At 44.0% G+C, this 13,413-nt stretch overlaps 1 protein-coding gene across 2 annotated transcripts in view; it reads left to right on the forward strand.

Annotated features, from left to right (window-relative positions):
• Positions 1-2,572: 2,572 nt before the first annotated feature.
• The window catches only part of braf (B-Raf proto-oncogene, serine/threonine kinase), a 74,244-nt gene continuing 63,403 nt past the window's right edge, over positions 2,573-13,413 (forward strand). For both annotated transcript variants that reach the window (XM_033037757.1, XM_033037758.1), the window contains exon 1: positions 2,573-2,697. In XM_033037757.1, the coding sequence (XP_032893648.1) occupies positions 2,599-2,697 (99 nt within the window). In that variant the 5' untranslated portion in view covers positions 2,573-2,598. The remainder of the gene's footprint in view (positions 2,698-13,413) is intronic.

The raw sequence follows: 13,413 nt of genomic DNA on the forward strand, positions 1-13,413 counted from the left end.
ATTTATTGTATTCAGATCCGTGGGAATCATTCTATTGAAATTTGGAATTTGACAACCAGTACATCCACTATATACACAGCCAATTTTTTTCTTAAACCCAGGCATGCTGGTTATCGAGTACTAGGAATGAATGGCCTTTTCATACTGTTAAAAAAAATCAATGCTATCTTCCAGCAATGATTTTCATTCTCGCTTCTTCCTGAGCACCTGCAAATATCTTTCTCTGCAATAATCTGACACTCCTCCCTCTCGTCTCCTGCATCCTCCTCTTCCCCATCTCCTCTAAAATAACCTCTTTCTACTCTCTCTCACCCGGCAATAATCTCTTTCTCCCTACAACAACCTCTCCCCCAACTCACCCCCCCTTGCAATACCTCCTCGACCCCTGCAACAAGCTCTCTCTCTTCTCTCTCCCTCTGCAATCACCTGTCTGTGTCTCCTCTCTCTCCCACTGCAATAGCCTGTCTGTCTTCCATCTCTCTGCACCAGCAATCCCCTCGCTTTCTCTTCCTGCTATATCCTGTTTCTCCTGTCTCTCTCTTCTGGCAGTCACCATCATTCCTTTCTCTCCCCCATGCAATTACCTGTCTCTCCTCTCTCTTCCCTTACAACACTGTCCCACTTCTTCACCTATAAAAACACGGATATCCACGCTCTCCCCTCTACAATTCTCTGCCCCGTCTCTCTCTCCCTGCGGTAATCTCTCCTTTCTCTCACTGAGCAATAACCTGTCTCTCTTCTCACTTTGCCCACACTCACCTGCCTTACCACTCGTTCTTTGCAATAACCTGTCTCTTCTCGATCTTTCCTTCCCTCTCCAACTGCCCCTCCTCTCTATCCATCCCTCAATAACCTCTCCTCCATCTCTTTCCATCTGTCATCTTTTTTCTCTCCCTGCAATAACCACTGTCCCCCCCCCTATAATTCACTCTCCCTGCCGTTCTCCTAACGTCTTTTTCCTGTCTCTCCCTGCAATTGCTAATCTCTCCTCTCTCCCTCTGCAACAACCTGTCTCTCCTCACGCACTCCCCTTGCAATCACCTGCTTCTCTCCCCATGCAATCAGTATTCTTTCCTCCAGCTTACTCAGTCTACCCCTGCAATCACCTTTCTCTCTGCTCCCTCTCCCCGTGCAATCACCTGCCCCTCTCTCTTCCCCCACTCTGCAATCTCCCGTAACTCCCATCTCTTCCCCTGCAGTAATCTGTCTGCCTCAATCCCATGTCTTCTCCTGCAATTACCTGTCACTGCACTCTGTCTCCCCCCTGCAATTACCCTGTCTATTCTTTCTCCCCCTCTGATAACCTGTCAATCTCCCATCTCTCTCCACCACCTCTGCATCACCCCTCTCTCTTCCTCTGCAATAACCTCTCTCCTCTCTCTCTGCGACAACTTGTCTCTCCTCTCTCTCCAATAACCGGTCTCTCTCTTCCTCCAATTACCTTTCTCTCCTCTATGCCCCCAGTATCACCTGTCTCTCTCTGCTCTATTTCCATGCAATTGCACTCTTTCTATCTCTCCTTGTGCAATCACCTGTCTCTCCCCTCACTCTCTCCCATGGAGTCATGTTTCTACTCTCCCATTCTCTGTACCCCATTCAATCACCTCTCTCCCCTGCAATAGTTTGTCTTTCTTCCCTCTCCATTCCCCCTGTAATCACCTCTCTCCTCTAACTCTTCCCCTGCAATAACTGTCTGTCCTCTCTCTCTCTCTCTCTCTCTCTCTCTCACATCTGTCTCGCTCTCTTTCCCTCCCTCAATAACGTGTCTACTCTCACTCACCCTCCACTGGTGTCTCTCATTTTCCCCTGCAATCAACTGTTTCTCCAATATCTCTCCCCCTCAATCACCTGTCTCTCCCCTCCCTCTTTCCACTCGCAATTACCAGTCTCGCCTCTCTGTAATTCTTAAGAGTAATGTTAAGATTGTTATATTGTCATGTCTCAAAACGGAACAATAAAATTATTAACAAAAAAGGTTCAGTATATATGCAATCACTAGTCTCTCTCCCCATGCAATCACCTTTCTCCTCTAACTCTCTCTCCCCGTGTAATTACCCTTCTCTCTATCTCTACCCCTGCAGTAACCTGTCCCCATTCTCTCCCTATAATTGTCTCTCCTCTCTCCTGCAACCTCTTCTCTCCTGTATAACCACCTGCCACTCTTCTTTCACCCCGCAATCACCTATTTCTTCCCCTCTTTCCTTGCAATAAATTCTCTCCTCTCTCCCCTGCAACCACCTACCTCTCTTCTATCTCTCTCAACCCTACAATCTCCTTTATTTCTCTCCATGCAATATCTGCCCCTCTATTTCTCCCCCTGAAATCACTTGTCTCTCCCTTCCCTCTCTCCCCATGCTAACATCTTTCTCTCCTGTATCTCCCTCTGCAATCACCTCCCTGTGCAATCAGCTGTCTCTCGCTTTCCTCTCTCCCTCCCTATCTGGAAAGACCACTCAGCCCGTCTTTGCCCACTGCCCTGCTATCTCTATCCCACGACTGGCAGGGTTCCCTTTCCCAGCGGGCGCGTCACCGAGACCACATGACGTCACCGGGCGGCCAGCCCTGACGTCACGTCCGGCCCTGTGTCTGCGCTGTAAGATGGCGGCCGCCAGCCCCGATCCACCGACGCTGAACGGGCCGGAGGAGTTGACGGATCCGGCGGGGGACGAGGCGGAGGCTCTGAGCGCCTCGGAGGAGGTGAGTGCAGGTCCTCGAGGGAGGAGCGCGGCGCTCGGCGAGCGGCGCCTCCGCTCGTTCCCGGGCCTTGGAAACCGGGCCCCCGAGTGAGAGGCTGCACCCCGGGCACGGGGCAGGGAGCGGAGCCCGCAGCCGTGGGGGCGATGGGCAGCCCGGCCTCCCTACCCGCTCTCCACCCCGCCCCACACTGTCACAGAGCAGCTGAGGGAATGCCACCCGTTCCCCGGTCCCCGGTCAACTCCGGCAGCGGGACTTTCAAACTCGGAGACATCTGGCGGCAGGTTGTCCTGGCGACGCAGAGCCAGCGAGGGTTGTTAGCCAGGGGCGGAAAACTGTGCCAAGAGTGTAGTTCAAAACAAAACGCCCAGCACAACTTCACATCTTTCTGATCGTGGCGAGCGATTACGGAGAGCAGTTACAGCTGTGTACAGCACCGGGGGGGCGGGAGGGGGTGGTACAAATCTGTCAATGTCTATAAATACTGGCCTACGGTACGAGGGGCACGCATTTGCCACAGTAACTGGGTAATGAAACAATGTGACACGGTGCTGATGCATGAGGTCTGCCAGTATAATGCCAGGGAATGCTGCTGGAGGCTATAATATTTTTGCTTTATTATATGGACAAGAGAGACTGGCTCTATTGTTTGGGATGCACGACTGTAACTATGTCATGGAATATGTTATTGATGATTATGTATAACTTTGGACGTCAATATTGGCAGGTACCTCTGCCAGCTCAAAATTCTGGATAAAGGTCAGGGCTGTTACTTTAAACCTCGTGTGATATACTACTGCATGCAGATCTGAGTAACACTGAGGTACTGTATTTGGCCAGGTAGAGCTGTCACTTAAACATGGCAGGGTTATGTCACCAACACTTGCAGGTTGGTACATGACATTGGGGTGTAGTACCAGCATGCAATTGAGCTATTGTATAAAATTGCAGTTTCTAATTGGTCAGAAGAATACAGCATTGGGGAACTTGCACTGTTGGACATTGGAAAATAACACAGGGGAAAAGTATACTTGTGTTTTTGACAGTGGTGCTTAGTACTAGTCTGTTAGGCTCTCATGGGATTGTAGCTCTATATATTGGTGATGTAAAGTATAGCTTGTAAAAGTCTGTTAGATACTGGGCCGCTGTATTTAGTGGTAAGGATACTTTGCTACGTGGTAAGGATTCTGTACGTAAGTATAGGCTTGCCAATATAATGAGAAAAAGAAAATGATGGAACTGCTAGCAGATCAGACACCATCAATGCAAATGCAAAAGACAGTGCAGGCTGACAATCTTTCTTCAGAAGGCACTGAGATTATAGCACAAGAATATTGTAGTAACAATGATAAATTTGTTACTTATGTCACATAGATTTTTGGTCGGTACTGTCCCCATATGTCCAATTATTTAAATTAGAATACGGCTGGGTACTACATCCCTGTGGTCCTCATTTTCCACCAAACAATCATCCTCCAGCAGATTGTATTCAACAGATCCCCTGTAATTTCCACAGCTTTCAAAGTGATTCCACCATCAGATATATCTTCTCTCCTCCGCTTTAAACATTTCACAGGGTATTCTCTCCACAACTCCTGATTCACTCTTCTGTTCCCACCAATCACACCCCTTCCCTTCTTACGGCACTCTTCCATGCAACCACATTTTCCATCCCATTACTACTCTGACCTAACGGTTGGTGACCCTGGTTTTATCCTATCAAAGACATATTCCTCTTTAACCCTTCCTGCAGCTTAACTAGCTTAATTATTCTCTGGTTCTGATGAAGAGTCTTTGACGAAGCATTAGCTCAGATTTTCTTCTTACAGATGCTACATGAACTGTTGAGTATTTCCAACATTTCTGTATTATAGTGGTATAGCCGTGCAGAGTTTGCATATATAATTGAATTAACCTGGTGTATACTGCATGATTTTTGTATGTTTTAATGTATAGAGATATATGGGTCTGTTGGATGTATATTAATCAGTTCATGCATTTACCATTGTGCTGTAACCCTGGTGTTTTATAATGCAATAGTGCATTATTGGTGAGTATAGGTGCGTTTTATAACGTTACAGACTGATATGGACCAGTAGGACCTATGACAAGGTCCCATATGGTGGGTTGGCCTGGAAGCTTAGAGCACATGAAATCCAAAGTGAGATAGCCAATTGCATTCAAAATTGACGGATCAAGGAATCAAAGGGTGGTTGTGGAGGATTGTTGTTCTGAATGGACTGCTGGCTACACTGATATCTGTATTTGTTTACATTAAAGATTTGCATGACAATGTAATTAACATTGTTAGTAAATTTACAGATTATACCAAAATTGGTGGCCTGCCCTGGACTTGAAATGGGGGGGGACTATGTATAAACACTGCTGTAATTGCTACATGGTGAAACCAAAATATATAAAAATGGCCCTTATTAAAATCTGACAATGTGCACTTTAACCACATGTGATTTTTTTAAATCTATTACAAATATCAAATTGTGGAGTACAGAGGCAAATAAATAAATGATGGGTCTTTGTCCCAAACATTATGGGGGGCACTGTAGGTTTGTAGTTGGGGTTGTGCAAGATGGTTCAAGAATCTGGTGGTTGATGGGTAGAAGCTCTTCTCAAATCAACATATGACAAACAGCAGTGAACCCAGCAAGGTGGGTAAGAAAGAACTTCAGATGCTGGTTTAAATCAAAGGTAAACATAAAATGCTGGAGTAACTCAGTGGGACAGGCAGCATCTCTGGAGAGAAGGAATGGGTGACGTTTCAGGTCGAGACCCTTCTTCAGACCCAGCAAGGATCCGTATGGGACACCATTGGTTCCAGGCTTCCAATCTGAAAAACAAGCCTCCATTGCCATCCTCTGACAGCTTCCTCCAAGCCAATTTTATATGCAGTTGACTATTTCACCTTGGATCCTATGTGATCTGATCTTCTGGATATGCCTACATGGACTTTGTCAAGGGCTTTGCTGAATCCATGTCGGCAACGTTTTCTGACGTTCCCTCGTCAATCCTCTTGGTCATCTTTTCAATAAACCCTGGCAAATTCATGGATACACATTCCCATGCATCAAGCCAATCTGACTATCCATAATAGGGTCTTGCTTTTCCAAATGCAGATCCTGTCGTCATTGTTTCTCCGGGAATTCCATCCAGTAACTATCTCATCACTGATATTAGGCTGATCAGTCCGTAGTTCTCTGGAATGTCCTTGAAGTCCTTCTTAAAAGACATAAAAACAGTTTTTATCCACAAGTAGTTGCTCTACTCAACAGCCAAAAATCTGTAGCCTCCCTTTGATCTGGTATTTTGTTGATTCACATGCTTGATCAATAGTGTTTTATCATTAATGTTTTATTATTATTAATGTTTAGTGTTTTCTGAGTCATTCATAACTGTCACTGTATGTCATGTTGTTACTAGGGGGCGGAGCACCAAGGCAAATTCCTAGTATGTGAATACTTGGCCAATAAACATAGAAACATAGAAAATAGGTGCAGGAGTAGGCCATTCGACCTTTCGAGCCTGCACCGCCATTCAATATGATCATGGCTGATCATCCAACTCCGTATCCTGTACCTGCCTTCTCTCCATACCCCCTGATCCCTTTAGCCACAAGGGCCACATCTAACTCCCTCTTAAATATAGCCAATGAACTGGCCTCAACTACCTTCTGTGGCAGAGAATTCCAGAGATTCACCACTCTCTGTGTGAAAAATGTTTTCCTCATCTCGGTCCTAAAAGATTTCCCCCTTATCCTTAAACTGTGACCCCTTGTTCTGGACTTCCCCAACGTCGGGAACAATCTTCCTGCATCTAGCCTGTCCAACCCCTTAAGAATTTTGTAAGTTTCTATAAGATCCCCCCTTAATCTTCTAAATTCTAGCGAGTACAAGCCGAGTCTATCCAGTCTTTCTTCATATGAAAGTCCTGACATCCCAGGAATCAGTCTGGTGAACCTTCTCTGTACTCCCTCTATGGCAAGAATGTCTTTCCTCAGATTAGGAGACCAAAACTGTACGCAATACTCCAGGTGTGGTCTCACCAAGACCCTGTACAACTGCAGTAGAACCTCCCTTCTCCTATACTCAAATCCTTTTGCTATGAATGCTAACATACCATTCGCTTTCTTCACTGGCTGCTGCACCTGTATGCCTACTTTTAATGACTGGTGTACCATGACACCCAGCTGTCGTTGCATCTCCCCTTTTCCTAATCGGCCACCATTTAGATAATAGTCTACTTTCCTGTTTTTGCCACCAAAGTGGATAACCTCACATTTATCCACATTATACTGCATCTGCCATGCATTTGCCCACTCACCCAGCCTATCCAAATCATCTTGCAGCCTCCGAGCATCCTCCTCACAGCTAACACTGCCCCCCAGCTTCGTGTCATGCGCAAACTTGGAGATGTTGCATTCAATTCCCTCGTCCAAATCATTAATATATATTGTGAATAGCTGGGGTCCCAGCACTGAGCCTTGTGGTACCCCACTAGTCACTGCCTGCCATTGTGAAAAGTAAACTTACTTACTTAAAGCCACATCAGCGAGCTTCCAATCTTAACCCAGAAATTTATAGGCCAGTGAGTGGTAGGGAAGTTATTGGAGAGGATTCTTTGGGATAAGATGTACTTGCATTTGGAAGAGAATTGGCTAATTAGTGACATTCTGCATGGCATTGCCAAGGCATTTTATGCGTTATGAAGCTGATTGAGTTTTTTGAGGAGGTGAAAAAGGTGGTTTGATAAAGATAGGGTGGTGGTTGTTGCCTACATAGATTTTAGTCATGCATGGAAGGCTGATCCAGACGATTAAGATGAATAGGATCCATGGTGACGATCTTAAAAGACAGGTTTGTGGTGGATGGGTGTGGTTTTGGCTGGAGGCCTGTAACCAGTGGAGTTCTGCAAGGATCTGTGCTGAGTTCTCTGTTGTTTATGATATGCAAGTGACTTGGATGTAAATAAACAAGGTTTGGTTGCAGAAGACACCAAAATTGGTAGAATTGTGGATAGTGTGGAAGTATACAGCGGGATATTGATCAGCTACAGAAATGGACGGAGAAATGAGGTATTGCACGTTGGGAAGTCGAATGTAAGGGGAAAGTATACAGTGATGGCAAGACTTAACAGCATTGACATACTGAGGGATCTTTGGGTTCAAGTCCATAGTTCCTTGAAAGTAGCAGCACAAATAGATGGGATGGTGAAGGAGGTGTATGGTATGCTTGCCTTCAGTCAGGGCATTGAGTGTAAGAATCATGGAAGCCATGTTGCAACTTTATATGACTTTGTTTAGGCTGCATTTTGAGTATTGTGTAAAGTTTTGATTGCCCCATCATAGGAAGGATGTGGAAGCTTTAGAGGTGGTGCAGAAGAGATTTACTGGAATGCCACCTGAATTAGGGCGTTATGAAAAGAGGATGGACAAACTTCGATTGTTTTCTTGGAGCATCGGAGGTTGAGGGGAGACCTGATGAAAGTACAGTAAACCATTGTTATAACCTACCATGGTGGGGGAATGGTGTCCGTTATTGCCAATTGTCAGCTATAACCGAGTAAGTTATCATCATTATATGAAGTTGAAACAAGTTGCTGCAGACGATGGTTAATCCACAAAAGGACATAAATTGCTGGAGTAGCTCAGCAGGCCAGGCAGCATCGCTGGAGAATATGGATAGGTGACGTAGGGAACCTTCTTCAAACTGATTCAGTCTGCTGAGTTACTACAGCACTTTGTGTCGTTTTCATGCTAAAACTAGGTGCAGAGGCCGCACTGATTTGTACCAGCGAGCCTTCATCACCAGCTATCGCTTTGACCAGTTGACGTGGCCGTTGTTGTGGCTCATGTTGTAGCCCCTTACCGTCAGTTCTTTCTTCAAGCCACCGGCACTTGGTCACCGTGGGGCTCCCTCCCGTCTCGCCTGCTGCCACTTCTCCCTGTCGGCCGTTGCTTTGTCTGCTCTCCATTCCATCGCCACCCCTGCAGTCGCCGACATCTTCCAATGTGGAGTATGTTAATTTAACGCTTCACCCAACTCCCTTAGTTCCACGCATAGATGACCATACTGATCTTCACGGGGATATATTCATTCGCTGATTACCCATTTGCTCTTCATATTTTATAGAATGTTTTAGGATTCTCCTTTATCTAACTGACAAGGATATCTTGTGTCCCCTTTTTGACCCCCCCCCCCCCTCCCCTTATATCTATATTGGCAAAACAGTAGTTTTCATCTATTTATTGCTGCTCACTGTGCTATCTCTTCTGCAGTAAAGAGTAAGTAATTGCCTGTGTTCAGTTTGCAGTCACAGCCATGAGCTTCTGGTACCCTGAAACTTCAATGCTGCTTCCTCTTTTGAGCTCACACTTCTGTCTTCTTTTGTCGATCCATTGAAAGTCAGTGCAAAAGTAAGGGAGTACCTGGGCTTTCCACTGTGCACTTTACGGTCCTCCAGACTGAACATTGAGTTTGACAATTTTGATATAAACCAGCTATTGATATTGGCAACATAACTATTGACAGCTGTTGGTTTGATTTTGTTATTGTCATTTATACTTTCTTTTAGCCAATCAATTGTTCCTTAACCCATGTCCCTTTTTATTATCCCGTCTCTCTTGCATCCCACTCTTAATGCAAACATTTTATTTTCCTGTTCTTCCTGTTTACCTGAATAAAACCTGTTATATCCAGTTCCGATGACAAATCATCAACCTTTTTCCTGTATGCAGAGTGCCTAATATCGCTATCTTTTTCTGGCTTTATTTCAGGTATGGAGCAATAACAGTGTGTTATTTTGTACTAGCAAGTACAGATCCTCTGTGTGTAGCATGGGTGTAGTACTGATGTATGTAGGTTTGTCATAGTATAGTGCTGAGAGACAGGACCAGTGGACTCGGGTATACTTGCATGAAATTTGGGAACAGGAGTGGTGGATCCCGTATGTCAGCATTTAACTTAAGGGTACTGTACAGATTAATAGGGATTGGCCAATGTAACATTAGAGTAAAAAACTCATTTCCATTACAGCGATAGAAAGGCTGTTCAGAGGTGCTGAGAGTCGCCTTGGAGACAATAATAGTGGACATCTTAAGAGCAGAAACAAGGAACTACAGAAGGTGGTTTAAAATAAAATGACCCAAAGTGCTGCAGTAACAAATGCAGAATTGCTAGTGTTTAGCACTGGTATGGTGCTATTGGATACAGAACTTTGTTTGAAGAAGTGTCTCAACCTGAAATGTCACCTATCCATGTTCTCCAGGGATGCTGTGTGCCCTGCTAAGTTATTCCAGCTCTGTGTTCTATCATTATTTAAAGCTAGGGCACCTCAGTCATGGGGACAAATCACTCTGCATAACAGAGGCACAATATTGATCAGTATAGTATTGTCACTGTATATTACCGAGTTGGATCAATGACAGCACAGCTGGGCAATTTTAGGATTTGCTACTATTTGCATTATAACTGTCACTGTACATTAGGAAACTTGCATGATTGTGCATTTGTTGCAGGACACTGGGAAAACAGTATTGACGGGCTACTGTGATTTTCTTATAGGCTATGGAAATAAATTACTGTTGTACAAGTGTATTATTGTATCTGTTGGCATCTTACCGATGGCTCATTCGCTGGATTATTTCTGCTCTGTTTTTTGTCTGATCTGAGGTGGTTATTGATCCCTATGTGAGGGCTGCAGGCCTTTTCTCACAGATGGAGTCGGAGATGGGTGGATATTTGTCACGTATATATGCTAGCTTCTTTGTGCTCCTGTTGCACTGCCTTGTGATTCTCAGTACCATCCCAATTTGAGCAGTCATTGATCAGAAGTTCAAAGGGTTGTTGGGGAATGTTGAATGTCTTTGAGGAAGCTTTGTGAAAATTCTCCAATTGTTTTCCTTGTTCGTCTGGCATTCTCCCACAGCAGAGCGCAGAATAGAGTGTCTGTTTTGGGATTCTGGTATCAGGAATGATGTGGTCTGCCCGTTGTAGCTGCTGAAAGTAGGGCCTTAGTGCTGGAGATATTGGCCTGGGAGAAGATGCTATGTTGAAATGCTTATCCTTGCGGAGACAGTAGGGTTGTGTTTTTCCAGTGCCTTGAGGTGACTACTATGGCTAAGTCTGATCTCAGAAGCATACATGTCGACAGGGATCACTGCACTCAGCAGTCCATGATTTTATGCCATATTTGAGTGAATGGTCTATCACTGTCCTTTTACTCAATCTAGCAAAATCTGTGGTGAATTTCACCATTAGTATACAGTGTCAGATGTCAATTTATCTGTTCTCAACGCCTCTCGTACTGGACATAGATAGGTTAGAGTTTATATGGTCTTCCTCTTCCCACACGCCAACCTTCTCAAAACAGAGCAGTTTCCCCAATTATCATCCAGCAAACCAAACAGCTCTTCCAGGCGAAGCAGTTTCTTGCACTTCTACTGATCTAGTGTACTGCTGTTCATGATGTGGTGGTCTCAGCAATGGAGAAACCAAACACAGATTGGGTGAGCACGTTATAAAGAGCACCAGCATTCAGTCCACAGGGATAATTCTGAGCTTCCTCTTGTCTGCCACTTTAATTCTCCTCATTTCCACTCTGACCTATTGGTCGGTGGCTTCCTATGCTTGAGGAACAGCACCATCTGGGCAGGCTGTAGGTTTCTAAAATCCATATTAAATTCTACTTCAGGCAGGACACTTTCCATTAATTTAGCAGAACTGGTCAGTCCTTCTGTGATATTGACTCGTTTTTTCTGTATCTAGTACAGCCTGACCTCCTGGTCATGTCCTTCACTTCAGCATTTTGCATCTCTTATGTTCCTTTGTTTGAGTTCTCTGTTTCTAGCTTCCATCATTTCATAGCTTGCATGTTACTTTGTTCAGTGTTCTTTTTAACTAACCCTCCTAGCCCATCAACTGGGTGATTTTGTTTACAGCTTTTTCCTACAGCAATCATGCTAAGTGGGTTACTGTAAAGCTTCAGGTTACTCGAGAGATTCCCTTTATCCTATCCATACCTCGCTCTCTCTAACATAATACTATCTTCTTTTGTTTCTTTTCCTGTTCTGACAAATGGTCTTCAACATGGTGTTACCTTTGTTTCTCTATACATTGATGTTGTCTGATCTGCTGTTGATTCTAGCATTTTGTGTGTTTATTGCAAATTTCCAATATCTGCCATTTTTAATTATTATTTAGTAATGACCATGACATAAAATGATTTGTTTATTATTATATGATGGAGTACAATATTTGTGGATCCATGCCTGTCCGTGTTCATCCATTACTACCTCATTCCCCATCTGCTGATCTGGTATAGCTTTGGGGCATAGGAAAGAACTGCAGAAGCTCGTTGAAATCGAAGGTAGACACAAAATGCTGGAGTAACTCAGCGGGACAAGCAGCATCTCTGAAGAGAAGGAATGGGTTACATTTCGGGTCGAGACCCTTCTTCAGACTGATTTCAGGGCATTGGACATAAATGTACATTGAGTTCTCCGAGTGGTTTCGGCACCTGACTGCATAGTTAGTCTCAAAAATATGAGGTGTGTTTAAACCTTGTAGGAAGATGGCTTTGAGATTCAGGAACCTTAAAGTCACAGTCTCGTATTTTAAGAATAAAATGCTTGTTAAGACGAAGATCTCCTAATTGATCTTGAAGGAGATGGATTGGTTTGCAAGGAGGTAACCATGAAGAGGAATAGCCATTTTGATTATTTGTCAAATGTTAATTGTTGCTACTCAGTATTTTGATCACATTTTCTTAACTTTGAGTCTCTATTTTTACCTAGCAAAATCCGAAGGCATTAAAGTTCCAATTATCTTCGAATTGTACAGGCTCTTTGGCTGAGAGCATTCTATGTTTTCACTAAGCTTTGCAAGAGGAAGAACATGTTTTCTGGCTACATCAAAATAGCCTAAGATTTAAGTTTTCAATTCTTGCTTCCACTAGATTAACTTTCTAGATCAAGATTAGCAGAATTCAAAGTGTGTAAGGAAGTTTAGTACTCTGTGGAGTAAATGGTTAAATTTAGGCCAGGTCATATAGGTTATTCTCTGAAAATTGGTAGTGTATGATTAGCAATGATATATATTAAATGCATTCATATAGAAATTACAAAAGCTATTTCTTCCAGCAAATCCTTTTATTTGCAATTTGCTGTAATTTGTCTTGAGGTTCGTGAACTTGCAGGTAAAAATAGTCAACCAGCCTTATGTACAATGTGGCATATAAGATCAAGTTAGAGTTAAGGAATCTGAGGTGAGTAACTTGCCCAAATCCTGCTCAACTTCGACACTCAATAATCTAACTGATGAAGGCCAATGTGCCTTCTTGACCACCCCATCTACTTTCAAGGAACTATGTCAAACCTGACCTGGTTTGACTTCCTAAAATGCAACACCACGCACCTCTCTGTATTAAACTCCATTAACCATTCCTCAGTCCACCTACCCAACCGATCAAGACCCTGCTGCAATTTTTTTACAACCATCCTCTATATCTAAAATACTACCCACTTTCGTGGCATCTGCAAACTTACGTCATACTTTGAACGCTCTTACCCAAATCACTGATATAGATGACAAACTTCAATGGACCTAGCACCTCGAGGCCCCCGACTGCGGGAGAGCAAAGGGAAGAGATTTGAACTTTTTTCGCCTTCCATCACAGTGAGGAATGTGGAGGAGTCACTGTGGTGGATGT

The sequence above is a fragment of the Amblyraja radiata genome, chromosome 19 (assembly GCF_010909765.2).
Source record: "Amblyraja radiata isolate CabotCenter1 chromosome 19, sAmbRad1.1.pri, whole genome shotgun sequence".
NCBI classification, from domain to species: Eukaryota; Metazoa; Chordata; class Chondrichthyes; order Rajiformes; family Rajidae; genus Amblyraja; species Amblyraja radiata.